General features: G+C 50.3%; 9 protein-coding genes across 10 annotated transcripts; 3 read left to right on the top strand and 6 right to left on the bottom strand.

Moving 5' to 3' along the window:
• Positions 1 to 88: 88 nt before the first annotated feature.
• On the top strand, positions 89 to 2488 carry TrAtP1_000524 (uncharacterized protein). The gene is made up of 3 exons (XM_066110614.1): positions 89 to 1255; positions 1325 to 1446; positions 1496 to 2488. The coding sequence occupies exons 1-3, from the start codon at positions 938 to 940 to the stop codon at positions 2079 to 2081; spliced, it is 1026 nt and encodes a 341-aa protein (XP_065966686.1). The 5' UTR covers positions 89 to 937; the 3' UTR covers positions 2082 to 2488.
• TrAtP1_000523 (60S ribosomal protein uL1) lies at positions 2471 to 3660 on the bottom strand. The gene is made up of 3 exons (XM_014091606.2): positions 3531 to 3660; positions 3041 to 3412; positions 2471 to 2968 (listed from the first exon to the last, which is right to left on the bottom strand). Exons 1-3 carry the CDS (start codon positions 3547 to 3549, stop codon positions 2706 to 2708), a joined length of 654 nt encoding a protein of 217 aa, XP_013947081.1. The 5' UTR covers positions 3550 to 3660; the 3' UTR covers positions 2471 to 2705.
• Positions 3661 to 3806: 146 nt separating this feature from the next.
• Positions 3807 to 11885, top strand: TrAtP1_000522 (uncharacterized protein). 2 transcript variants are annotated; one of them, XM_066110612.1, is made up of 7 exons: positions 3807 to 4044; positions 4107 to 4957; positions 5010 to 6231; positions 6289 to 6523; positions 6593 to 7424; positions 7487 to 8163; positions 8237 to 11885. In XM_066110612.1, exons 1-7 carry the CDS (start codon positions 3947 to 3949, stop codon positions 8984 to 8986), a joined length of 4665 nt encoding a protein of 1554 aa, XP_065966684.1. In that variant the 5' UTR covers positions 3807 to 3946; the 3' UTR covers positions 8987 to 11885. The 2 variants fall into 2 exon arrangements, with proteins under 2 accessions (XP_065966684.1, XP_065966685.1); XM_066110613.1 differs by having other exon boundaries at positions 6593 to 8163.
• TrAtP1_000521 (uncharacterized protein) lies at positions 9299 to 11302 on the bottom strand (the record flags this gene model as incomplete). Its single annotated transcript, XM_014091608.2, has 2 exons — positions 9299 to 10713; positions 10780 to 11302. The coding sequence occupies 2 exons, from the start codon at positions 11300 to 11302 to the stop codon at positions 9299 to 9301; spliced, it is 1938 nt and encodes a 645-aa protein (XP_013947083.2).
• Positions 11886 to 12523: 638 nt separating the features above from the next.
• TrAtP1_000520 (uncharacterized protein) lies at positions 12524 to 14761 on the bottom strand (the record flags this gene model as incomplete). The annotated part of the gene is made up of 1 exon (XM_066110611.1): positions 12524 to 14761. One exon carries the CDS (start codon positions 14759 to 14761, stop codon positions 12524 to 12526), a length of 2238 nt encoding a protein of 745 aa, XP_065966683.1.
• Positions 14762 to 14879: 118 nt separating this feature from the next.
• TrAtP1_000519 (uncharacterized protein) lies at positions 14880 to 16637 on the bottom strand (the record flags this gene model as incomplete). The annotated part of the gene is made up of 1 exon (XM_066110610.1): positions 14880 to 16637. The coding sequence occupies one exon, from the start codon at positions 16635 to 16637 to the stop codon at positions 14880 to 14882; it is 1758 nt and encodes a 585-aa protein (XP_065966682.1).
• Positions 16638 to 16926: 289 nt separating this feature from the next.
• TrAtP1_000518 (uncharacterized protein) lies at positions 16927 to 19499 on the bottom strand. The gene is made up of 5 exons (XM_066110609.1): positions 19292 to 19499; positions 19040 to 19124; positions 18924 to 18973; positions 17719 to 18853; positions 16927 to 17654 (listed from the first exon to the last, which is right to left on the bottom strand). The coding sequence occupies exons 1-5, from the start codon at positions 19325 to 19327 to the stop codon at positions 17650 to 17652; spliced, it is 1311 nt and encodes a 436-aa protein (XP_065966681.1). The 5' UTR covers positions 19328 to 19499; the 3' UTR covers positions 16927 to 17649.
• Positions 19500 to 24386, bottom strand: TrAtP1_000516 (uncharacterized protein). Its single transcript, XM_014091611.2, has 6 exons — positions 23718 to 24386; positions 22705 to 23616; positions 22394 to 22563; positions 22183 to 22312; positions 21727 to 22098; positions 19500 to 21667 (listed from the first exon to the last, which is right to left on the bottom strand). Exons 2-6 carry the CDS (start codon positions 22942 to 22944, stop codon positions 20810 to 20812), a joined length of 1770 nt encoding a protein of 589 aa, XP_013947086.2. The 5' UTR covers positions 22945 to 23616; positions 23718 to 24386; the 3' UTR covers positions 19500 to 20809.
• TrAtP1_000517 (uncharacterized protein) lies at positions 19920 to 20458 on the top strand (the record flags this gene model as incomplete). Its single annotated transcript, XM_014091610.2, has 2 exons — positions 19920 to 20231; positions 20291 to 20458. The coding sequence occupies 2 exons, from the start codon at positions 19920 to 19922 to the stop codon at positions 20456 to 20458; spliced, it is 480 nt and encodes a 159-aa protein (XP_013947085.1).
• Positions 24387 to 24509: the final 123 nt, after the last annotated feature.

Raw genomic sequence — 24509 nt, 5'->3', positions numbered from 1 at the left:
CCAAAAATGCTTACCAAAGCCACGGCAAGGACAAGATGAGGTCATGCCCCTTATTTTTTTTTTTTTGTTTTCCATGTCAGGCACACCCTTCAGGTCTCAGGTCTCAGGTGCCAGCAGGTCATCAGCCTCAAGCCTGGCCACCTGTTCTAGCCTTTTGGCGCGTCCCTGGATTCTTCCACGCGTTGAATCGAATTTTGCTTCGCTTTTTCTCTTCCTTTGTCTTTCCTTTTCGGCGCATCCTAAGCCTCGTCGTCCTCGCTGCTTTATACAACTCGCCGTATCGCTTTATCCGGCGCTGCCTTTGCTTTCGCAGCGTTATCTCAGCAAATACCTCCGTTGTTCCTAATTCACGACAGCCTAGAGCTTTTTCTGTTGACTTTTCCCCCCTTATCATGGTAGCACTACCGCACTACTCGTAATTGCCAGCTATCCTTTTTCTTCTTTCTTCTTTGTTCTCTCAGCACGGCCAGGCTGCGTGCGCACAAAGACGTTTTATCAGCGCTTATCCGACTTGCTCATGTTTCTTCATCGGTATCAGCTTTTCCTAACTCTCATGCTTGCTCCACCTACACGATCTTCTAAGCTGTCAGCCAAAGTAAGATGTGGCGGCGCACATATCTTCTCCTAGTTCTCATCAGGCTCTGGTTCGCTCTGTCGCCCAGCTACCTCCACCCCGATGAGAACTTCCAGGGGCCGGAAGTGATTGCCGGTATGTATTCGGGTGCTGTGTAATATCTTAAGATCTTATTTGTTCGCTGCCTTCGAGGCTGGTTGCTGGTTAAATTAGCTATGAATCGATTTATTAGTAGCTGCTCTTAATAATGGCTAACCGGATGTCTGCTCCATCTAGGCCAGATCTTTAGTTACCCTGTTCGGCATACATGGGAATTCACTAGCGAGAATCCGATTCGGAGTGTCTTCCCTCTCTGGCCCGTCTATGGGCTTCCTATGCTTTTGCTGCGTTGGCTTTGGGTTGGAAATGGCCAAGATGGCGACATTCCCCCCTGTTGTTGTCTTCTGGACGCTGAGGTTCTTGATGTTCTTGACAAGCTTTGTGCTTGAAGACTGGGCCCTTGACGAGTTAATCAACCTCGATGAATCAGTCCACAGGGCACGCCAGCGCCGTAATGCTCTTCTTCTTGTTGCATCGTCTTATGTGACTTGGACTTTTCAAACACACACCTTTTCCAACTCAGTCGAGACATTGACGGTCTTGTGGAGCTTGGTCTTGATAAAACGCATCACTGCTCCGCAAGTGAGTCTATTGCTGCTTTATTATGTGTAAACATCTTGCAAATCTCATGCTAACGCTCCTTGATAACAGTCATCCATACTATCGTCTATTGTTTTGGGAGTGGTTGTCGTCTTTGGCTTCTTCAACCGTGTTACCTTTCCGGCGTTTTTGATACTGCCTGGATTTTGGTTACTGCCTCATTTTTGGCACAAGTCAGTCACCGTACCTTTGAGCATTAGAGTCAAACGCTGACTATGACAGACCTTTTACGGTGGTCGCTTTGGTTCTGGCCGCCCTTGCTACTGCTTTCATCGCTATTGCGATTGATACTGCTTTTTACACGCCGGAGCCCATTACTTGGACTGATCTAATCACGAATCCCGTTATTACGCCTCTTAACAACCTCATATATAATTCTTCCACCGAAAATCTGGCACTGCACGGTCTACACCCTTGGTATCAACATATCCTCGCCAATTTACCGCAGCTTATTGGACCGGCATTCGTCTTAATATTCTTTCGGCCTTATGTGTCTTTGAGACTGTGCTCGGCCATTTCTGGAATTGTCGTTCTATCTTTAATTAAACATCAAGAAGCACGATTCCTTTTGCCAGCTGTACCACTTATCTTATCATCCTTACAACTGCCGAAGAACCCAACAACTAATCGAATCTGGACAGCATCTTGGATTATATTCAATGTCTTCCTTGGCGTGCTCATGGGGATTTATCACCAAGGCGGTATTGTTCCTGGACAGGTATTTATGAGCAAACAGCCCGACGCCACAAATGTCATCTGGTGGAAGACATATCCTCCCCCCTATCTGGCTTCTCAACGGCAAAAATGAAGTTTTGACTACCAAGGATGTCATGGGAATCAAGGGTGAAGCGCTGCTGGAACAACTAGCTGAGATGGCTACATGCGATACTCCTGCAGACCGGCGCAGTCAGGAGTATTTGAAAGAGAAGAATGGAACTTATTTGATCGCGCCAGCGTCGGCCACTTGGTTGGACCCATATCTCTCCAACAAGGGCTTAGAGGGGCTGAGATTTCGGGAGGTTTGGCGGTATAGGAACCATCTCAATTTGGACGATATGGATTTTGGAGATGACGGGGTCTGGAATACTCTCTCCCGAGTCATTGGTCGTCGGGGGCTCGTCGCGTGGCGTGTAACGAAAAGCTGCGGTTTATAAAGCCCAGCATCTTTTAAAATTTTATAGACATACATGAATAAAGTAAAAAGTTGAATATCCAGCTGTTGAATGCTTTTAAGCTTGAATTATCTACATGTGCTAGGCATTTTCGATAGGACGTTACGTAGCATAATCACATATTACAGCTACGAGTTATCGAGGCAATGTAAGATGGCTAAAAATTCGTTGTTTGAGATTTTAAGCTATGCTATCCCTAAAGGCGTACATAGTTATAGTTTGACACCTCGAAACAAGAGTATAAAAAGCCCGTGACCAATTTAGTAGAGGCGCTTGGGAGGAGACATGGAAGCCTTGATGGTAAGGCTTCCAACGTTCTGCCAGCCCTTCTTCAAGAGAGAGACCAGGTAGTTGATGGCAAGCATGATGTTGCCAACAAGCTGCTCCTGCTCCATACCGACGTTGCCGACGGCGACACCCATGCAGAGAACCTTCTTGAGCTGGAACTTGATGGTGGACTTGACCTCGTTGATCTTGCCAGTCAGGTCATCAGCGTGGGAGACGGGAGTAGGGAACTTTCCGGCTGTAGGTGAAAGAATATTAGTATTGGCGTCGGCATATAATGATGTGTGCTTGAAGGATATAAACTGCTTACCCTTGGAGAGACCAGGACCCAGGAGACGGGGGATCTGCTTGATGAGAGCATCGGAAGCAATGAAGGCATCGTACTTGCGAGCAAGCTTCTTGATGAGCTTCTTGTTCTTGTTGAGCTTCTTCAAGTCATCGGCAGACATGGCGTCGACACCGCCGTGCTTGGCACGATCGAGATCGTGCTGGTCACCGAGGATGCAGATGGCCATGTTGGGGCGGGGGATGGAAGGCAGGCGGATGGTGCCGGAGAAACGCTTGTCACGCTGGGGGTCATAGTTCTTGAGGCCGATCTGGAGCTCGACGGTCTCGAGGAAGTTGCGCTTCTTGGTCTCGTTGGAGTACTCAAGGAGCTCTCCGACTTGCGTCCGGACGTTGGCTGCGTGTGATCGTTAGCACCGTGAAAAAAGAAAGAAAAAAAGGCGTTTGAGTCTCGGCGAAGTGCATTTATCCTGGTCGACAGGAATAGATGACCCGCTTCGTGATGTAAGACGTACCGACTGAGATCTTAGACATTTTGACAGTCTCCCAATAGAATCAAACGTATCTAATGGTGATCAGGACGGGGTGGTTGGTTGAGATTCGTAAAACCGACAAGTATGGGGGGGGGGGGGGGCTCGATGATTTTTATCTAGCAGTGTGGGTCGAGGAGCGCATGTGGGGTTTCGTGCGCTTTTGGTGCGCAGGGCAAAATTTTCTCACGTGCGCTGTCACGTGCTATTTTAAACTTCCTATTTTGACTCATGGGAAACTTTATAGACGAGCTTTATAGAGGCTGAATCAAGGCAAAAAGGACGAAAAAGGGCAGAATTGGCGTTTTGAAATGGTCCCCATACACTGAAAAGCACCGATACCTCCTTGATAACGTTTTCATCCATCCGGTGTGACTCAACGGGCCAAAATTTCGCCTATTATGCCGAGTCTACTTATTCCTGAGCATGTTGATCTGCTCGGTAACCCGAATCCTGTTTTGAAGTGGCTTGAAGACCAGGATGTGGAAAGCCAACAGAGGTGCGATTTGGCCGGAAAACTGCCTCAAAGATTTTATGTAGCTTTGCTAAGCCTGTATGTAGTTATGCCCAAAACATCTTCGATACCATTCTTGGGGAAGCCGCTCAACCCAGATCCGTCTCAGGCAACGCCTGTGTGAGGCTTTGCGGCTTTGTGGAGAGGGCTTCCAAATCTGAGTCACAGGCGCTCCAGCCTTGGGCCTTTTCTCGGGATGTAGCTTTTCGGCTGTACGACTTCTACATTGATTGGAATGAGTTTGATCATCATCGATCCATGAGGCTTGTTCTAGACTTGATAGCGCAGCTTCTCCGGAGAAATCCTGATAAGGAAGCGGCTCTGCACATACGAAATTCCCTCCTGGAGAATCTTGTCTCCATCGTAATCGGCCGTTCTACTAAACCTGTGGCCAAGTCAGCGCTCAAGACTCTTGACTACTTCCTACTCAAAGGAGTTTTCACCTTGGATGACGTCAAAGCAACTCATCTCTCATATCATGAAGAATTAGCCAATGCTACGGATATTGAGATATGGAGGGTCTTCACGACAGAGCTGCTACAATGGACTCGGTTACACTTTATTTGCCCTGCAGCTGGCAAGTTCATAGTAAGCCTGTTCCGTGCTCTAAGACAAAGGGGCCATGAAGACTCCACAGGCTTGGGTATAGATACATGGCATAAGTGGCTGCTCGACTTTCTGTCTGAAGAACCGACTCTATTGGAGAACTTCAAAAATTACATATTCTCTCCCCTCTTCAAGGCCGATAGACCGGAGAGTCTGAAGTTTCTGCAGCATGTGAACCGGAATGAGTCCGGCTCTGCTATCACAGCTGGTTCTGATGATTTTGGCGCAAGTGCGCTCCTCACTCTGGCTGCTTTGGAAATGGGAAAGAAAGTTGGGCTTGTTGAAGAACCATGTAAAGAATTTGACCCTGGTTTCACTAAGATTTGAATACTAACGAGGGCTAGATATTGGCAGCGACCAGTCAGTCGAGGACAATTCATCCATCACTCTGCAAGAAAACGCCCTTGAGAGCGTTCTGACGCATCCCTCCCACGAGGTTCGGACATCAGCACTCAGTCTTCTCATTAGCTCCCCGTCGACAACACGACCATACTCGGCTACCACTTTGGACCTCCTCAAAAGACATCTAGCCACATTCTTTGCCGATCCAGATGCAAAGTTCCGAGTAGATGTATGTGCTCGATCAAGGGACATGTTCAAAAGAGTTCGTGGCGCAATCTCGGTATTGAACAAGAGCATTCCGCGAGCAAGGGCAAAGGCCAGAAAAAATGCCTCGAAAGATTCAGCCAGCCAGCCAGCATTGTATCGCACTAACATACTTTCATGGTCAGAGTCTGAGTTGGTATCTTGCCTGGACTACCATGAGAAATTCCTTCACTGGTATTTGAGATTTCTATGTGCCGAATTATCACCTACTGCTTCTTATCAGCGACATATTACATCTCTCAAGAGCTTGATATCGATATTCCGTATGGAAGGAGAACGATCTAAGACTTGGGAGACAGCGGATGACCAGCAACTATTCTTCGACCATTTCGATGGGAAGTGGGCTCGAGTGCTCGCAGATCTAGTAATGGATCCCTTCGACGATGTCCGGGAGATTGCCTCGTTAGCGATGGCCCAGGCTTATGCTGATAAAAGATATCAAAATTTTACTCTTAACTCTGCAGGGTCAGAGCAAAAACCTTCAAAGGAACTTCAGGAGCTTTTACACCGAGCTGAAAAGGTGTCAGTTCGGACTGCTAGAGCTGATCACTCTGATGGTGTCGCCAGAGCCTCACAGCTAGTATACAAATTTTTAGACACTGAAGATGAGCGACTAGGACTTCTTTCAAAGCTTGTCGATACACTACACCAAAAGATTTCAAGAGCAGAGTCAGACTTGGGGCAAGCTGTTCTAGATCAGCCACTACACAGTACGTTTGCAGCACTGGGCTTCACCTGGCAGGCTGTTTCTGAAAAGAAACTGTCGCAGTCTGAGGCAGACGCTGCTATTGTACTGCAGGAGAGGATGATTTTTTGCTGTGAGCGAGTGTGGAGAGCTGTGCGCGATGTTCTTTGCGATGACTCTCCTGAAGGTCATCTGCCTGAAGAGATGGAAGACATGGAAGGCCTCGACACAAAGGGTCTTTTGAGCTATAGTTTCCGTGCTGTCCATGAGTCAAGGCAAGTTTCTTACGTGTGGTGACTATTTTATATATGCTTTCGCTGACCAAATTCCAGTAATCTTATGCGGACGATTGTGCAGAGTATGAGAAATCAATCCCGAGAGGGGCTCCTGACTCCAACGCGAAAAGCCTTTGAGGCCATTGGAAATTTATCATTTACGCAGCTGGCCAACCTAAGGCATCGCGGCGCATTCACCACAGTTGCTGCGACATTTGCGACGTGCTGCCAGTTGACTAAACATTTTAGTTCCTTTGAGGGCGAAGTATCTCTGCTGGAGGGTTGGTACCAGGTAAGATGTCAAAATGTCCTATCAACAACTCTCTTTACAGAGCAGCTTTATTAACATTCAACCTTGAAGGGCACCTTGAAGGAAATCTTTAGCCAGAGATCCACTACTCGACGATCTGCTGGTATACCGTCCATGATGACGGGAATTCTATCTGCGAATGCAGCTAGCCCATCATTTGAAGATGCCATGGCCAAACTCATCGAAATTGCTAGTATCGAGGCGCATGTGGTAGAGACAGACGGATCCAATCTGCCGCAAGTTCACGCCTATAACTGTCTCAAAGATATTTTCAAAAATTCGCTGCTCACATCCATGGGCAACAAATCTGAAAAGTATCTTCCCCAGTGTCTCGAGCTGGCTGCTAGCGGGCTCCGGTCAGAGATTTGGGCCATCCGTAACTGTGGCTTGATCTTTCTTCGCAGCTTAATCGACAGTCTCTTTGGCTCTCAGGAGAGCAAAGCGATGATTGAAGCTGGCTGGGACGGAAAGGCCAACCGAATCCCCTACCACCGCTATCCTACCCTTCCGACAGTACTCGCAAGTCTCCTTAAATCGGGTCATACAATGGTGACTTCAGCAAATGCAACCTCGTCTGCCGAATCTGTCTTTCCGGCCTTGGACATTATTCGTCGAGCAGGACCGCCCGATCTACTGCGAGATGAGATCCAGATTTATGTTGCCGCCTATCTCTCGAGCCCTGTATGGCATGTCCGTGAGATAGCTGCCAGGACTCTCTGCTCTTGTCTATTACACGACAAATGGCTTAGTGTCGTCCAAGATTTGCTTCGCAAGGCGTTGAATGACAAAACTACCAATAGCCAAAACCATGTACACGGTGTTTTGCTCTCCCTCAAATTCCTCATTGAAAGATTCAATGAGGTGGCGCTGGATCGCCTTATGGGTATATATAAAGTTCAACAGAAAATCAAATCATATCCATTGTATTTACTGACAAATTTCTAGCTGATCTACCTGAACTGACGGCATTCCTCGAAACAAGCCACATTGACAGTCTATACGTTAATTGCCCAGACATCATTTCCGCGTACCTAGAAGTCGTCAACATGATATGGATATCCCAAATCTCCAGAGCTCAGTCCTTACAGCCATCTAGCGTCATGATACCAACGAAGCAAGGGTCTGCGCTGCTCAAAGCTCAGAGTGCTATAAGCAAAATACTTTCCTCTTCCCAAGACAAGGAGGAGCCTGTTCAACAAGTAAGGAGTGTATTATTCGAGAGCCGCCTCGGCGCCGATACCATGGCTACTGCTCTGGAATCAATACCAAGACTGTGGCATTCCACCTCGACTCCAAGCGAAATCCGAATTGCCCTGTGTGATCTCTACATCGATATTTGCCTCGGAACCAACTTTACGGAACCTCAAGTGGTAGCAATTGAGAATTTGGTAGAATTGATGAACCAGCTCATTGCGGAAGACAAGCTCGACTCCTTGCCCGTATCCTCTCTCATGAATTTGTGGAACATTCTACCACAGCGCTCACTGAATCCCTCTCTCTCCAATGCGATTGTGAGAGCCAGCGGCTGTTTAGTAGCCATCGTGAACCACCATCAACGCCTTCCGGCTACGGCGTTCCGGAATTGGGGCGCCATGATGGCTGATGCAGGCTCAGACGACAAGGTTAGTGATAGTTCAGGCCGTCTTCTTTCTTCTTGTCATACGTTTTCGATATACTAAACAGATTAATCTATAGAGCTTCGATACGCGCTTCGCGGCTGCTCAGTCTCTGTGCTCATTTTTCAGCGTCTCCGGAGCATCTTCCGCCCGCGAAGAATATCTCCCTGCAATCATTGTGCTATACGATACCTTGAACGACGACGACGACGAAGTGCGAGAAGCAGGGTCTGCCGCAGCAAAGAGCATTCTTGGACAGAATCTAGTACCCCTCGAAGCATCTAGCCGTCTCCTTCAGTGGCTCATCCAACATTTCAGCACCAGTGCTGATCTGAAAGCTATTACCGCAAGCCGCGTCGCTGGATATCGTCACGACCAGGCGTGGACTTCACCCAGTGCTCACCTGGCTGCTGCTCTCAGGTCAGACGACTCTCTGTTCGCAGTCGAAGAGCAGAATCTCTTCATTGACGAGGTTCGCGAAGCCAACCGATGGGCTACCGTCTTCAGGAATCTCAAGTGGAATGAAGGAAAATCGGACGATGGCGAGATACTCCGCAAGCTGGATGAATGGCTTCTGGATGGTCTAGCACAAATGCAGCAACTCCTAGAGCAGGAAGACGGTCCTTTGGGCTGGGCTTCAAACCCATCTGTCTTTGCTATCTGTACATCCATTGTCCGTGGTTCTGTGGTATTGAGCGAAATGCACGGAAGCCCGAAATTACGCCAAACCGTGGCACAATTCAAAGAGTTACTGAAGTCGCCGAATCATCATCACGTTTCGAAATTACTCATGGAACCGCTGGGCGAGCTATTGAAGAATATAGAATAGAATAGAATTATAAGAAAAAATCATGAATGAATAGTATAAAAGAAATACGACGGAAGGAAAAAAAGACATATACTATTCCCATAACCTAGGTAGATAAACCCCTTTATCTGTGACAGTAATAAAGAAGAAGAAAAGGAAAATTGTCAATGCTGATCAAAACTCGCTATTGATGCATGCGCCCGAATGCTCCATGTTCCCCTATTTCTGACTTTTAAAAAAAAAAGACATGTGAATCTTGGAAAAAGAAAAGAAAAGAAAAGATAACATGACACCCCCTTTAAAGCGTTTTATGCCTCTCTTGTTTGACAGCCATCACCCCTTGATGCTCTCTATCCCCGAACCCCTGGAAGACGAAGCAGTAGCCCCTTCAAGCCCACTCAACCGTCCCATCTTGGCCGTCAACATGGTGTTCTGCGCCTGAAGCTGCCCGACCTGCGACTGGAGAATCTCAACCTCCTTCAGCGCAACGTCTCTCTCCGCTCTAGTCTTCTCCAGCTCCATCGTCAGGTTCATCTTCTCCTCCCGCTCAATCGCCTTGCGCCTGCGGGCTTCTGCCTTGCGCTCCTCGTGCACACGCTTGTCTTCTAGTTTTTGCAGCTCCCGCCTGTATTTGGCTTCCTGCTTGGCAATCTCCTTTTCGTGCTTCTCGCGCATCTTGGCGATTGCCGTTTCGTCCTTTTCCTTGCCGCCGCGGTGTTTCTTTTCCAAGCGCTGTTGCATGTGGGCGGCTTTTTCATCTAGCTTTCGCCGCTTCTCCTGGAGCTTCCTCAGTTCTTTTTCTAGTAACTGTTTCCCTTGGGTTTTGGACTCATCGGAATTGTGGCTGCCTGCCACGCTCTTGGATCGATTTTCTTCAGTCATGCTTCTTTCGAGAGCTGATCTAAATGTTCTGATGGAAGACGTCTCGCTCAGATCTGTCACATCGGCATCCGTTTCGTGCTCTTCTGCAGCTCTGGATTCCAGGTCGTCAAGGCTAGTATTGCTCTCGGCCGGACTTCCTAGCGTACCTCGCAGTCCACTGGCGACGACGGATGATGCGGCTTCAAACACTCCGCTTATGATGCCGTAGATGCCATTGCTACTAGGAATGCTTTGCACCGATTCTCTTCTCGCAGCTTCTATTTCTTCTCGTTTCTTGGAATCGACACTGGGTTTCGGTTTATGCCTGGGTGGTAATTGGGGGCTCCCATTTTCAAGAAGCGTTGCATCTTCCTCGCCTCGCTTTGTCGGGCTCACTGCTTCGGGGAGGCTTTCGCCACTTTTGGAGCTAAGCAGTGATATTGCTGTTATCCATTTGACAAACTTCCCGGCATCTCCAACAATTCCGGGCGGAGTGCCCTTTTCCACCATGAAGCGCGGCACACTGCCGCCAGGGTCGCTTCGCGTGACCATGAGCCATTCAATAGCCACGGACTGATGCTCCCGTGAGTCCGAGCTAGAGCTTCGAACCTCCTCAGAGCCTGGGTCTGATGACAATAATGATATCTTTGATGCAAGGCCGTTCTCAACAAGCACCTCCCTGACGATTTCGACGGATTCGTAGGAGCCGCGGATTATTCCCGTTCGTGGAGGGCACTCTGCATGGTTGCATGGTTTCGATACAATGACATGTTGCCGTAAAGGTTTCTCCTGGTCCGCCGGCTTGTATTCAAAGTCGGTCGTAAGTAGTAGCGTGATGAAGTCTCTCGGGGCCGTGGGTCCTGGGAATTGAGCCGAGAGCTGGAAAACTATGGAGACAGATGAGTTAGCATCGGTCAAGCTCACTTATACAAGGCATCTCGGATGATAATTACCACTCATGTGTCCCGAGTTCTCGACCTCTTGGCTCTCGACTTGCCTATCCGCGCCGACGCCTCGAATATTACCACTGCCCGGCGAGCCCTGTACTTTGAGCGTCTCGGGAAACTCCATCTCCATGCCCTTCTTCCACTCCTCAAACGTCAAGCCATGGTGGACGCTCCTCCGCGCAAACCACGCTCCCCTGCCGTCTTTGGCCCCAAGCTTGTAGACGCTGATATTCAACGGGTTGTTCTGGGTCATCTTGATTTCCTTCCATTCCTTGCGCAGCTTCTGGGCCATGGCAAGCGAGGATCCCGCCTCCCGCTGCGAATACGCCTTCTCGGCCTGTTCGAACACGGCGCCCGTTGCCGTCGCCGCCGCTCCGATTGCCGTGGCCGTCGTTGGCGACGGGACGGACTCGGCGACGGTCTGGGCATCGATGAAGACCTCGTCCATGAACGGCTTGAGGTTGCCAACGGGGACGTCGTCCCACTCGATCGGCCCCATTGCCCGCAGTGGCTCGTGATGGGCCACCATGGCTGGTGTAGAATGGAGGTTCGCTCGTTGCAAGGAGGGGCGCGGAAACAGCAAAAGAGCAGTATGAAACAAATTGAATCGCACGCAAAATCACGTCTTTGCAGCCCTCGTCTAGATTAACAGCACAGAAGAAACAGGCAGATACAGGTCAGATTGGTTGGAAGACGTGATAAAAGGGAAGGGAATATAAGAGCAAGCACTAGGGACTAGAACTCGTGTGCGCCGTCTGCAGGCTGTGGCATGTCGCCCGAGGGAGGCGTCAAACCGGCCTGATCGCGCCGAGGGAAGCCTGTGGAACGTCCGCTAAAAAGCCAGCGACACGAAGCTTACAGCAGGCAATAGCGAGGTCCAGGGCCCTTTTTTTGAGCTCAATAGTGCCTCTCTATACGGCGTATACTACTGAAATGCGCTGTTCGTGCTGCGCCTATTGCCGCGGAAGCTGAATCTTGACGTCACCGAGGGGCCACCCCTGGTACCAGAAGCCCGATCTTGCTGTAGAAATGGATGCCGTAATCGAGCAGTCATGCAGAAACGCTGTCGGTGCAACACGTATTGATTGGCAGCCAATTGGGGCACAGCAGTCGCTGATTATATAAAATTTGGCGATTTATATACCTGTCCTACCAGGATCTGCACATGTTACATAGACAGCAGTTGAGCTTCTCCAGCAATCAATTGATCCGCAACGGCTAGCCGGCTTAGAATCACGCCGGTGATCGTGGCTCTGCCGTGGCAAAAGACGGAGCTCGCACTTTCGACTCCACCGACTCCCAGGGACCGGCTGCTCCGGACTCCATTTCTTACAGCGGGAGTTGGTAGTTGATAGCCTCGTTCTCGTTCGCATTCGCATTCGATTGAATTCAGAGTTTCAAAGTCCGATCCAGGCACCGGTTTTATACGTGTATATATATATATATATGTATATGCTTATATGCCCTTGCTATCCATGTATAGAGAATTTCAAAAGTGAAAACAAGACAGGGTTAAAACGAATGAGTCAGACGGAGAACGAAAACGAAGGATGAAATGTCTGGTATCTCTTCCAAGTAAAACAAACCAAGTACATAAGCAACACAAAAAACGACTACAACAAAAACAAACAATTCAACCCACGCGCCCAGCTAGCCAAAACAGTTTCGCTTGCTCTTAAACAACATTGTTAAAGCACATCCAATCCATGCAGAAATAATATCCATCAGCGTCCCTTACAGAGTATGGCCGCTACAGGTTGGTCAGCCTTCTCGCCTGCATCGCAGACGCATGGTCCCTCCGACAACTTCCGCAGTAGTCATCCCGCCACGCCTCCAAAGCTCTCTTCCGTTCCGGCGGTATGGCGTCCATAGGCTTCTGTGATGATCCATCACTTGCGTGGTCTTTGCCGTTGCTTCTGCGGCCGTTATCATGTAACATCTCCTCGAGGTTATCGCAGAGGGAGTTCTCGTTGTCCAGCCAGTTTTCCCATTCTGATTGCAGCAACTCCCGCTCAACGCTGTTGACGACCCTCATTGCAACCAGCAAATCATGCCGGTACATCCCCAGCCTCTGTCGTGTCTTCCGCAGCCGACGAGCCGTGGCTCGACTTGATGGCAATGACAGCGAAGCTCCCGCGGTCTCCCACGGAGAATCCATACTCGTGGTGTCCAAGACTTCTCTGAAGGTGCCGAAGCACGTGCTGTTTTGTGGAAAGGAGGACAACTCATCATCGCTGGCGCCAGACGCCTCATGCAAGTCAGCAATATAGATCGCCTTGCTCATCATGTGGTTCGGCGACACGCCAACTCGGCGCATAAAGTTTGCCGCTCTCCGTTCCTGCCACCAAGTCAATGATTCCGTGGAAGATAGCATCAAGTTGGTAGCCATGCTCAGCCCCAGGACTAACAAGAGGAGCCGATGCGCGGTTACAACGTCGAATATCTTTTTCAACGCTGCAATGATCCACAAAATCACGGAGGAGACCACGCTTTCGCCAAGAGACCTGAGCGTCTCGAACAGCATGGCCGTAAGCGTGCGAGGCTTGATGGCCTGCTTCTTCCTTGCGTCGGTAGGTGCTGGCGAAAAGACTACTACCTGGGTTTGCTGGCCTACTTGGCCGTATACTTGGATAGCCTTATGAGTGCGACTTCTTGAGCCCAGCTTGTGAATCTGGTCAGTAGCTATTTCGGCGAGCTCTTCGGCATCGCTAGCCGCATCACGGAGGGCCTGGCGCTCCACCAAACTCTTGGATATCGGCGGTGACTTTGACCAGTCGACGCGCACGTAAAATGTCAGCTTGCATTTTGACTTGGCAACATACGTGATGACGACCTTGGTCACCAACTTGAAGAGCTGGGAATGAGGGAGATGCCACGCCGTTCTCGTATGCGTAACCACGTATGTGACATGATCGTTAAAGACATCAATTGTTTGGAAATCCCGTATATCCTCCGTCTTCGACCGACCAAAGACGTCGACGTAGTCAATCTTAAACTGAAACTCACGCTTCGATGGTTCTTTGTCGACTGCAGCTGACCATGGGCCCTGGGCAATCTGCTTTGCGCGATGCTCAAAGTACAATTTTGGAAACACAAAGCTCTTGTCTCCAAACAGAACGTGGAAGCATGCCTTTGCACTAAGGTCAAAATGCCTCTCGGCTGCCATCGACGTCATATCATCCGGTTCGTAGATGACTTCGTGTTTGGGCAAATTCAGCTTCAGTGGGACTTTTTGCCCAGAGGTAGGAGCTATCAAGCGAGGAATGTCGCCCGCGGTCCGCTCCACCGGCCTTCCCAATGCTGTGCCGTTATCCATCGGCGTGCTTGATGATACCTCCTCCCAGCTCTCAGCGCTAGGGCTTGGCTTATCATATTCATGTTGATCAATGTTGATTAACGCTTTGATGGTTTCCAAAGTGTCAAGCGGTTCTTCCGCTTGCAGATTGTCTACCAAGAGATTAAGACGCGCATGGAGTAGCTGAAGATCGTCAAGGAACACCTTTATGGTTATCCTCTTATATCCCGTGTCGTTGAGATCCTGACTCAGGTGTAAGAAAATGAAATCGCAGTCTCTGCCAGTAGCCGCAGTGACTTCGGTGATGATATCCAAGGGGATGCTATACGCTGTTACCAAGCCCATTTGCTGACCGTAGAAATACATGTTCTCTGCCGTCACATAGATTCTGCCATCGCCAGCAGGCAGCTCGCTCTTGGAACTACCCTCCAGCGAGCTCGACCAGGCCGCTCGGAATACAAGCACCAGTCTCTCCTCAGGGGGCGCATTGGGGAACAGAAGCCTAAACTGGGCGTGCTGGATTCTCAGTTCAGGGGGGTATCCAGCTGGTAAAGACTCGCTAGTTTTCTTTGCTTGTACTGCCTCACCAAGAGGCGTCGTCGCCTGCGAGTCCTCTGATACAACAACGCCAATGGGGTCGTCGTTGTCAAGGGGGGTCGTCGCAGCCGGCTCAGATTGCATTGAGTTCCACATGCTGGTCCCCCAATAGTTTGCAAGAACAGATGTAGGTAGTTTCTTGCCTTCCAAGACATGGCCTCGCTCACCGGCAATGAGCACAGCCGTGCGGCTGAAACTCGTGATTGTTGGAGGCCTAGCCAAAGTAGGGGGGGGCAAGTGTACCAGGTTTGCTGTCCAGCAGTGGAAGCGCAACACCTGTGAGCTTGGCTTGACTTGAAGACGTCAAAGATAGAGAAGTCCCTACGAGCTGGGAGCCTTGGTTTCCGGAAACCATGCCGGACAGACCTCCTGATGAGCCGGAAGTCGTCAGCGTAGGCTCAGGGCTGGCGCCGAAAGTCGCTTTACGGTGAAGATCAAGCTTCTGGATGATCCTTGCCGCGTGCTCTCGACCGCTCTCGCCTTCTTCTCGTGCCAAGTCCCGTCCAAGTGCTGAGATGGATCGACGAGATCCGTTCCCATTAGGATCATAACTCCGTCGGGTAGATGAACCATCGTCTGCTCCGGGAACAGCCAAGGTAGATATACGATCTATACTGGGTACAATGTCATCGGACGAGCCCATCTGCGCATCGATTGCCTTGGCCGAAAACTCCGGGATGCTAGGGGCAGATATTGAGAATGCCGGGTCAACACCGCCGGCCAGTGGGCTGTTATCTCTGTCCATGGTGGCTTCAAATGCCTTCTTTTTCGAAATCTCAAAAACTTCCAGCCAGTCAGTCAGTTCCTTTTGCGTTTCGGCCTGCATCAGCATGCTCCGGCTCTTTGTCTTTAGCTCGAAGCAAAATCGTCGCTCCTCGCCGGCGGCCGGCTTGACGTTGCAAAGCAGCACTCCAATCTCGTCTCCTTGCAAAACACCTTGCGTGCCAGGAGTCAGCCAGCCGAATACGCCATCTCGGCAGTAGTACCACCGCCGAACCCAGTTGTATCTGACGGGCTTGCCTGTTACGATCCGCAAGAACAGCCAGCCTTGCTTCTCGGTAACAGCAGCGCCGCCCTCATCATTCGGGCGAACGCTGACGGGTCCGCGCGACCCTAAGAATGCTACAGTCGAGGTGCTGTAATCCTCTAATTCGCGAGAAGGTTTGAAGGTCTCGGAGGTCGCGTCACTAATATCCTTTCTTGCATTCTGCATCTCCCGTCTGAAGACATTATCTGACAGCTCCATCTCTTTCGCCCATCCCCGGACACGATCCAGCTCTCGGCCCCATCGGGTGGCGCTCGAAGCCGCATCTTTGGCACGGCTCATCTCCTTCCATATATCACAGCAGATTTTGACCAGCAGCTGGTCCAGCGAATATCGGAGCTGAGGCGCGAGCTGGCAGTAATCCATCGCAGCCTGGATATACACCTTTCGATTCTCATATACGGAGAAGGCATCTTCGCGGAGGGCGGAGGGCTCCTTTGTCTTGGACTGAGACACATAACGGGCGAGAGTTGTATCATAGGTTCTCTGGGTCTGCTCTAAGCTTCTCCTTATCTCCTTAAAGTTCCGCAGCTCCCCAGTAAGAAACGACCGAATGGGCTCGACGACAGCCGTCTCCATTCGCTTTTGCGTGTTGAGCAATTGCGTCCAGAGTTCTCGCATGCCTTCGCTAGTGCGCTTGAGGGCCAGGAGTGTGTAGTCATTGTCGATGACATTGTCGGGAAAGGGAGTCGTCTTGGAGAGGTAGTTGTTGACGGTGTCTTCGAGAGAGAGGAGGCCGCTCATGAGTTTCGATGTCGAGCCGACATATCCATTGAGCCACTTTTCGACGGCATCGACCTGGTCGGCAAAGTGAGTGGCGGTTGCGCGGAATGTTGGGGAATCGAGGACGGCCTCGTTGAGAGTGACGGGGACAGCTCGGTCTGCGGGTTTCGGCGCGGTCGCCGTCGTGCCGGAGGCTTCTGGCATGGTGACGGTGGAAATATCAAAAGCTACTTCAAGTGCGACATTGAGAGCAGCGTCTGCAGAAATAACTCCCAGTGATTTGAGATGTTTGCAAAGGCAGCGTTGGCAGTTATAGTTTGGCGTTACCCCCAAGTTAGGAGGTTCAACCCAGTAGCATGGATGCTATTACCTGGTGTGGGTCAGCGAAATGACAACCTATTGTTTGCTATGTAGATTCGCCAGCTACGGCGGTATCGATAACACCGCTACGCCTACACTGATGACGTAGTCTTATACGCAGCATTTATCCCGACCACCGGCGCAGCAGTCAAGTCGCGTGCATGATGCATCACAAAATGTGCATGCAGTTGCATTCAGTAACCAGCAGTGTCTAGAGAATACCTACCTAGTTGTTCGTAGCTCACGCCTGTGCACGCCTCTTTGAATGTCAAACTAGCAACCCGATACAACAAAGGAGCGTCAATTTCTATTCCTGGCTTTTTGTCCTGCAGATGAGAGCTATCTAATTTCGAAATCGGTCTCTAGGCAAAATAGAAATGCCAACTTTTCAGTCGAAAAAATGCCACGCGTTCTTCTCTAATAATTTGACAAGGACGCGTAAGCACGAAAATTCCCTTTTGTCTGAAGGCGCCTCCTAGCATCTACTCCATCCCATCATCACGCCGGTTCCAGCTATGCAGACGACATCTAAGAGTCGTTGGAATTAGTTTGAGGCCATGTAAAGAAAATGCGATGCATATATATGTATGTGCCTACATATATACAAGCTGTTGTGTAGGCTTACCCTCATTCCTTTAAATGATAAAACTCAAGTAGCCGTCATAGTTGTGCGAAGCGGGCTTGGTCGCGTCGTCTGGGAAGGCACTCGACCAGCGCCTCGCATCAAGCTCCTTTGAGCAAATGACAACGGCGCGGCATCCCCTGGCCCCGAAGGGTCGTGGGGCATGTCGCTCTCATCGTGCGCGGACGGTTTGACTTGAGTAGGCCCCTCGCTCTCCACGAGGGAATCGGTTGGTCAATCTGTGCATTTGAGTTAGCATTTTGTATCGTAATATTGCGCTGTTGAAGAATATGGTCTTCTTACCGTCGTAATAATCATCATCGTCCTCGTCGAGGTCTGCCAACTGTTCAAAGTTGACCTTGTAACGCAAGATACCGCCAATACCACCGAATCCCTTGACAAACTGATTGCCCTCAGTTGATCGGTCGGACACAAACTCCAGGTTGGTACCGAAATCCTTGTAGTGCTCAGCAATCCATTCAAGGAATGACTCCTGTGAAACAACATCCATCTCTTGGCCAGTGGTCTTGTCCAGGAACTTCTCTCGGTTGCCAGTCTCCTGCTGCTTGGTGGTGTGCAGAATAACCTCAGTTCCCTCGCTATCCTTGAGAACTGAGCGGGTAATTTCGAGGTTCTCAAAGATGATGAGAGTTTCAACAGCACCAAGCTCCAGCGCCTTCAAAGTATCATCGATACCATAGCAGACCTTGCCGGTATCCTGGCTAATTTCCTCAAAGTATTTGCCAATGAGCTTCTTCTCCTGGATGAATTTGACGTTTCCGAGAGTTTCAGCGGACAGCTCAATGGCCTGGTTGAAGCCGTTTTCACCACCGTAGGAGACGTCAACAACCTTGATAACCTTGACGGCCAGACGGTTGTCGAACATGTCGGAGGCGTTGAGGTCATTCTTGAAATCGGCAGAACCAGCGAGAATAATACCAGCGACGTTGACCTTGTCAGCAGTAATGAAGTTTTGCACAGCCAACTCAGCAACCTTGCGGACGTAGTTGTGACGCTTTTCCTCACGAAGACGAGCGAAACGCAGAGCGGACTGACCACCACGGCCGTGCTTCTTGGGGAGATCGACGGAGAACTTGTGCACAATTTCACGAGTGTTGCCACTAAGCGTGCCGAACAGTGCACCGTTACCGTCCATGATGATGAAGCCGAATTTCTGGTCGGACTCGAGCAGCTCAGCGAGGGCTTCGGTGTGGAACTTGTTGTCGCAGAGATACAGCGAAGTGTTGATGGGCTTGAATGGCTCAAAGTCAATGTTGACCTTTCGCTCCTTTCCTTCCGAGGTCAAGATTTCACCGCAGTACACGACCAGGCCGTTCGGAGGGACCTTGTTGTACAGCTTGAGACGCTGCTGGGTCGATGTGATGGCGGACAAGACGGACTGTCGGTTGACACGAGACTTGATGTTGGAGGCTGTGCCCTGCGGGGGTTGTCAGCAAAGAATTCAAAAGTGTTATAGATCTGAACAATCAGTGAGGTATATTCCATACGTATTCTTCAGCCAACATCTTAGCGATACGCGACACCTGATCCTTGGGAGCTGTGTCATAGTTAGCAACTCTCGATCGAGCTAATGCGAAAGCGGTCTGCAGCGGGCGAAACGTACGGATGACGAGAGAAATCATAGAGGTTCCATTTCCTCGGGCGGCCTCGAGGCGCTTGACTAACTTCTTGATCTTCCAGATCTCGATCTATACATATAAAAAAAAATTGTTAGATGTCGCTGTTGCATATTTGGCGTTTTCCGATGGCCAGCGCGGGGCACGAAGCCATGGAGGGGCAAATCAGGGGAGCCAAAAATATTTTTCGAGTATTTTTGCTCTTAGTTTTTTTTTTGTCCTAGAGGGGAAAGACTCACGTTCTTCTCCGCCTCGCCGCTTTGAGGTTCGCTCATGGTGAAGGAGATTGAAAAGAGAGGCGCTTGGAGAAAAATATGGAAATTTTCTTTTTTTTTTTTTATCCCGCCGCTTTGACAGGTCCAAGGATCGAGAGGCGCCGGCGCGTGCGAGCGTGACACTGGCTGGTCGAGGGAGAGCAGCGGTTGGTTTTTGTTGGATGCGAGATGCAAGTTTGGGTTGTGGTAGTTTTACCCTACTACCCCAATGGCTGGGCTGGCGCTACGGGTCCCCCTCCAGGCAGCTAAAAGGCCAAAATCCAGCACGCTGTCCGCCTAAAACGAGCGGCCCGACAACCACTGAGGTCACAGAAGCGCATTAGGTAAGCGCTCGACGTCACAGAATTGCTGTAAGACTCATGCGGTCAGCACAGTTTCGCCCCCATAACTCACCGCCCGGCAAAACTCCGTCAGTGAGTTGAATGATCCCAGGACGGGACGAGCCTCGGGAATAGCTTATAGCGACACTTTCGGAGCGCACGCTACGAATCACGAGCAGAACGAGAATTGGTGTCCGGAAATTGAAGCAAGGCTTGAGAACCTTTTCGTGTCGACATTGGGGCCTGGAGCAGGGCTATCCTCTCTCTTCGCAATGGACTCATCCCTCCCCACCGAGGTCGCCAGCACCATCCAAGCCAGCCATATCAGAAGGCATCCCGATCCTCGACAGGACATTGCGCCGTCCACTGCGGCCGACAAGTCAGAGCTGGTAGACATTCATGAGGTGAAGCGCAGTCATCTCGACGACGATGACCACGATATCCCATACAGCGTCCTGCGACCTCCGAAGAAGCATTACAACCTCCCGCCGCTCCCAGACTTGCGATTCGAGCAGAGCTATCTCCGCAGCATCGAGTCGGCAGATACGTGGTGGAAAGTAGTGCTCACCACAATCAAAAGCCAGGTATCTCTCGACTCTTTTTGGCAAACTCCAATGACGCACAATACTAATCAGGCGAACAGGTATTAATACCCCTAGCTCAAGGCGTCTTGCTCAACCTGGCCATGGCCGGATGGCAGCATTGGAACAAGAGCGCCAGGGTGAGTGGCGACTCAGTAGGTGCCCGATTCAGGAGATGGTGGTTTGGAGTAAACAACTGGAGCCTGCCCAATTCCAGGAAACGCATCTAAAGCAAAACAACAGCAAATACCCGTCCTACAAGAGTGTATATTATTATCTTATCAGTTACATGAAGGTCGTCACCCTATTCCTTTTTATCTAGTATAGATAAAATCACACAAAACCCTTTGGCCTCTAGACCCATTTCATCGCACCCGAGAATCCTTTTGTTTACGCTTCATAGGTCAGATCGCAGGCCCTCGCTGCAGGGGATTTTTTTCCGTCTGTTGTCATGTCCCCCATTCTAAAACCCATAGATTCAACCGATTGTACACTAATAAATTTCTTGGATCATCCGTCGCTTAATAGACCGTAACTCCGTCGAGAAACATTAACAGCCATTCAAGGCAAGCTGGCATCTCTTATTCCTGGCTGCCGACGTTGACACTTCCGGACACCAGTTGCGCCGGTTGCTTTTCAGGGCTACCTCGGAATGCCAATGAGGTAGATGAGATGGATGGTTGTCCCAAAGGTCCCAAAGCCTGCCGGTCAACAGCCTCTGGAGTGACATGCCTCTCAGTCGTCTTCGCGCTGGATGTCGGAACCAAGACTTCTGCTTCAAACACTTGTTGATTTGGAGTCGGCGTATCTGGCGGACCGGCCGTCACATCCTTTTCCTTTACATCGTCTTCATTCGAGGTCGGAAGCAACTCGCTCGGAGCGAGAACGCCCTTGAGTTTAGGTGGAGTTACCGACAGTTTCACCACCAATGTTTGAGATTCCATTTCCAAGTCTTCTTCATCCATGGCTTCGTCTTTGAATTCGTCCTCGTCTTCCGATTCTTCAGGAATCTGGGCGTCGACATCGTCTTCATCATCACCAAACTCAGCCTCGCTCTCTTCATCGGTATCCATGGACTGATTGGTTTCGTGATTTGCGGCTGCCGATCTACGCGACCTTCCAGCCTCTGCAGCAACTTCGAGGGTATCATCTTGATCACCGGTGGCAAGGTCTTCTCCCGTGGTCACGTTGAGCCGAGGCGGAGCTCGTACAGTTCGACCGCTTGATGTGGTGACAGGTGCGGTTTCTGCTGGCGTATGTGTTCCGGTATTACGAGCTGAGCGTCTATAACCAGTCGAGTCTGAGAACATGTCTTCGTCGTCGGAATACGTATACTTCATTCGCTTGCCACGAGTGCGGCCCTCGTATAATGAAAATCCAGGCTCCGGGCGCTTGAACTGTTCTTTGCGCATCTGTCGATATTCTCGCCGTTTCCGTTTCTATAGTTTATTTAGTTCAAGCTTGGTGAAAACAAGTAGAATTGGCAAGAGATGACTACCTCGTCTCCGACTTCGAATCGCGGGATGGCTTGAAGAATCTTTTGGCTTAGCTTCTTGGCTTTAGGGCCGCCATCTTTCGTTTCTAGCTTCTCTGCGAGGGCCCTGAGCTCTTCTATGGTCCCAGCAACGCTCCACCAAGTTCGGTTGGCGCCAGCAGGGTTGCTCTCGCGATATACGCGAAAGGCAGTATCGTCTTGCCCCTCAACCAAAAAGTAGCGGCGCTTATCTCCGTCGGAACCCCACGGTTGAACTGCTCTCGGCTGGTTGATATCGTCTTCGTGGCGATTTTGCTTATAGGATTGGTTGATCAAGCCCTTGAGGGTATCGGACGAGGACATGGCCCAAAGGACGAGGGTGCGCAGCAGATTCAACTACAGAAGTAGGGTCAGCCAATCTTGCTTTTTTGCTTTCAAAGCCTCTCGCTCCTATTATCTAGTCATAGAGAGAGCACTCACTCTTTCGGTTGGGCTCAGGGAGCTAAAAGTGCCGCCGCCGGACAGCGGATTTTTCTCGCTCCATGAGGCCGGCCATTGGTTCTTGTGAGACGTAATAGCATCTTCCAATGCTCTGCCATAATGACCTGCTCTGTGTGGAGAAAGAGGAAAAAAGAAAAACTGATTAGTTCAGTGGTTCGCGTAATGTTGGACGAGGCAAGATTAGCCATACTTGATATCTTGTTTCCGGTTCAGGAGGAGTCCGAGGACGGCGCACAAAAAATGTTCTGCTCGATCGCCGGGTATGGGTTCGACAACGTCTCGTTCTAATTCTTGCGGTCCGAAGTGCGAAAGGGATTTTGGGAATGCGTCGTTGAAGCGGCTTCTAAACATTACCAGAAACTGCGGCTGTTAGTAGAGTCCGATGACGTCTGCACGCGAAATTTCGCGTCGCCAGAAAGCTGTGAACGCGATCTGCTGCCAGGCAAAAACCAGCGCGCATTGGAGAATGGGGAGAGGCGTTTGCGATAGGTCATTACGCACTGCAATGTCTGGATTGTCCGCGAGAACATATTCGTGAGGTGGCGAGGGCGACCGTTTGCGCGGTGGCGGCGAAGGCTCCTTTGGCGGCTTCTCTGATAACTTGGGGAAGAACTTTAGAATTCCCGATTTAGATCCGGTCGGCGCGTCATCGCTAAGGTCGTCCAACTCATCATCCGAGGGAATGGGGGATAGTGACGATAAGGAGGAGAGGTCAGAGGAATCGTCGTCTGCGGCAGCCATGGCGCGGGAGTTGGCTTCTGGCAGTGCAAGTGCCGAGTGTGTGAAGGAGGGAGGTGGATGAGGCACGTCGTCTGTTGAAGAGATGTGGATGCACTAGCTACATATCAATTCTGATAGGCCAAGGGGGGGTTATCAAGTGGTAGTCGCCAGTCACGTAGTCAATCAAGGAAGCCTTAATCATGCAATTAGAAGACGAACCCAGTCTCCCGTCTTAGATGTCTAGCCTGTTCATCTGTCTTTACACCCGGGCCGTGTTTCGGCATAACCTTGCCCGCGCATGCCGTTGTGAGGCCCGGAGCCCCAGATCCCGTCTCAATCTTGTTCCTCGCAGAGAGCATCGGCAACGCCAAACAAAGTAGGCAGAGCTTTGGCCAACCTGGGTCAAGCCACCCGATTAACCTGGTCGCCAGTATTCAAATCCAGCCCATTGCCGTTCAGAACACAAATTCTGGCTCCGGAATCCAAGTTTTCCATCAGCCTTGGATTTTAGGGGTTTCCCCCACTTCCAAGCCAGCCCTGCACCACATGCATTTTTGGTGAATCTCGCAATAGGCTTAGCCATGGCAACACTGATGTATCCAAGGCCAGCAAGCAACCCAGAGCTACACAAATAATATTTCTGAGGTGTGCACCAACCCGGCTAAATCATGCATGAGGCAATTTATGCCAGCCCTATATGCATCGTCAGTGCTTGATTTTCAAGATTGAGTAGGCCAAAAGATGGAAGGCTGATATCTTTCTTTCCATCATGGAATCGGAATCTGGTAACTTACTAGCATGAGGTTTTGTCGAATTCTGACATTGCTGCCAACTCAAGGCGACAGCTATGATCGCCACGCATGGATGCCTAGGTACTCCTGGAGATTATGGTTCAGCCTGCGACCCGACCCCACTGGCAGTGTGTCAGAGACACCACAGCAGCTTAGTGAAATGGCCAGCCATCTTTCAGGTAGGTGAAAATAGAGCGGCGTCCATATCGGAAAAAAGAGCGTAAGTCTGGCTGTTGGTGTTATCATTCAATCATTGCGCAGGTCTAGACCACTTGGTCAGACGGTTTCAGTAGACTGAAAGATAGAACAGCAGCTTTCCACGAAGTAGAATATCACATCTTCCGCGGGGCCGAGTGCAGTTGAGCAACTGAAGGTATCTTCATTGAAAGATCCCCTAGCAAGCGCGTAAGTCGATGAGGGAGTAGTACTTCGTTGATAAGAGATTGTCACATGTCGAACCCGTTCATCCGGCAGGAACAGAGATATTGGAGAGAGCAGAAAACACGAGGTTAGCAAAAGGATAAAGATCACATCGAGTGTGCATGCAGTGAAAGATGCTCAGCAAGACGTTGCTTCCGCGGCACTTTCTGTCACGCGTCTCAGCCTTGAAGACGCTCAATCTCGCAACACGTCACTGAGGTCTTCGCTCATGGGAGAAACACGGAGTAGAGGATGTGGGGGTTTGTCGGGGTCCATCCTGATGCGCTAGGAGAGCGGGAGATGCAGAGGTACAAGGTACTTCCGAGCGACCAATGCGCGCGCCGGAAAATTTCGGTCACGTGGTCAGGGCTCCTC

Source organism: Trichoderma atroviride, chromosome 1 (assembly GCF_020647795.1).
Source record: "Trichoderma atroviride chromosome 1, complete sequence".
In the NCBI taxonomy this organism is placed as follows: domain Eukaryota; kingdom Fungi; phylum Ascomycota; class Sordariomycetes; order Hypocreales; family Hypocreaceae; genus Trichoderma; species Trichoderma atroviride.
Note: the sequence above shows the minus strand (reverse complement) of the source record. Positions and strands in the feature narration are given on the sequence as shown.

Coding starts and splice junctions, on each gene's coding strand:
- TrAtP1_000522 (XM_066110612.1), top strand. CDS start 3,947: ATGCCGAGTCTACTTATTCCTGAGCATGTTGATCTGCTCGGTAACCCG. Junction 4,045..4,106: donor GATGTGGAAAGCCAACAGAG/GTGCGATTTGGC, acceptor GCCTGTATGTAG/TTATGCCCAAAACATCTTCG. Junction 7,425..7,486: donor GGCGCTGGATCGCCTTATGG/GTATATATAAAG, acceptor ACAAATTTCTAG/CTGATCTACCTGAACTGACG.
- TrAtP1_000518 (XM_066110609.1), bottom strand. CDS start 19,327: ATGAGCGAACCTCAAAGCGGCGAGGCGGAGAAGAAC. Junction 19,125..19,291: donor GCGGCGAGGCGGAGAAGAAC/GTGAGTCTTTCC, acceptor TTATATGTATAG/ATCGAGATCTGGAAGATCAA. Junction 18,974..19,039: donor TATGATTTCTCTCGTCATCC/GTACGTTTCGCC, acceptor ACTATGACACAG/CTCCCAAGGATCAGGTGTCG.
- TrAtP1_000524 (XM_066110614.1), top strand. CDS start 938: ATGGGCTTCCTATGCTTTTGCTGCGTTGGCTTTGGGTTGGAAATGGCC. Junction 1,256..1,324: donor AACGCATCACTGCTCCGCAA/GTGAGTCTATTG, acceptor CCTTGATAACAG/TCATCCATACTATCGTCTAT. Junction 1,447..1,495: donor CTGCCTCATTTTTGGCACAA/GTCAGTCACCGT, acceptor TGACTATGACAG/ACCTTTTACGGTGGTCGCTT.
- TrAtP1_000516 (XM_014091611.2), bottom strand. CDS start 22,944: ATGGCTGCCGCAGACGACGATTCCTCTGACCTCTCCTCCTTATCGTCA. Junction 22,313..22,393: donor AACCGGAAACAAGATATCAA/GTATGGCTAATC, acceptor TTCTCCACACAG/AGCAGGTCATTATGGCAGAG. Junction 22,099..22,182: donor CCCTGAGCCCAACCGAAAGA/GTGAGTGCTCTC, acceptor CTACTTCTGTAG/TTGAATCTGCTGCGCACCCT.
- TrAtP1_000523 (XM_014091606.2), bottom strand. Junction 2,969..3,040: donor GGGTCCTGGTCTCTCCAAGG/GTAAGCAGTTTA, acceptor TTTCACCTACAG/CCGGAAAGTTCCCTACTCCC.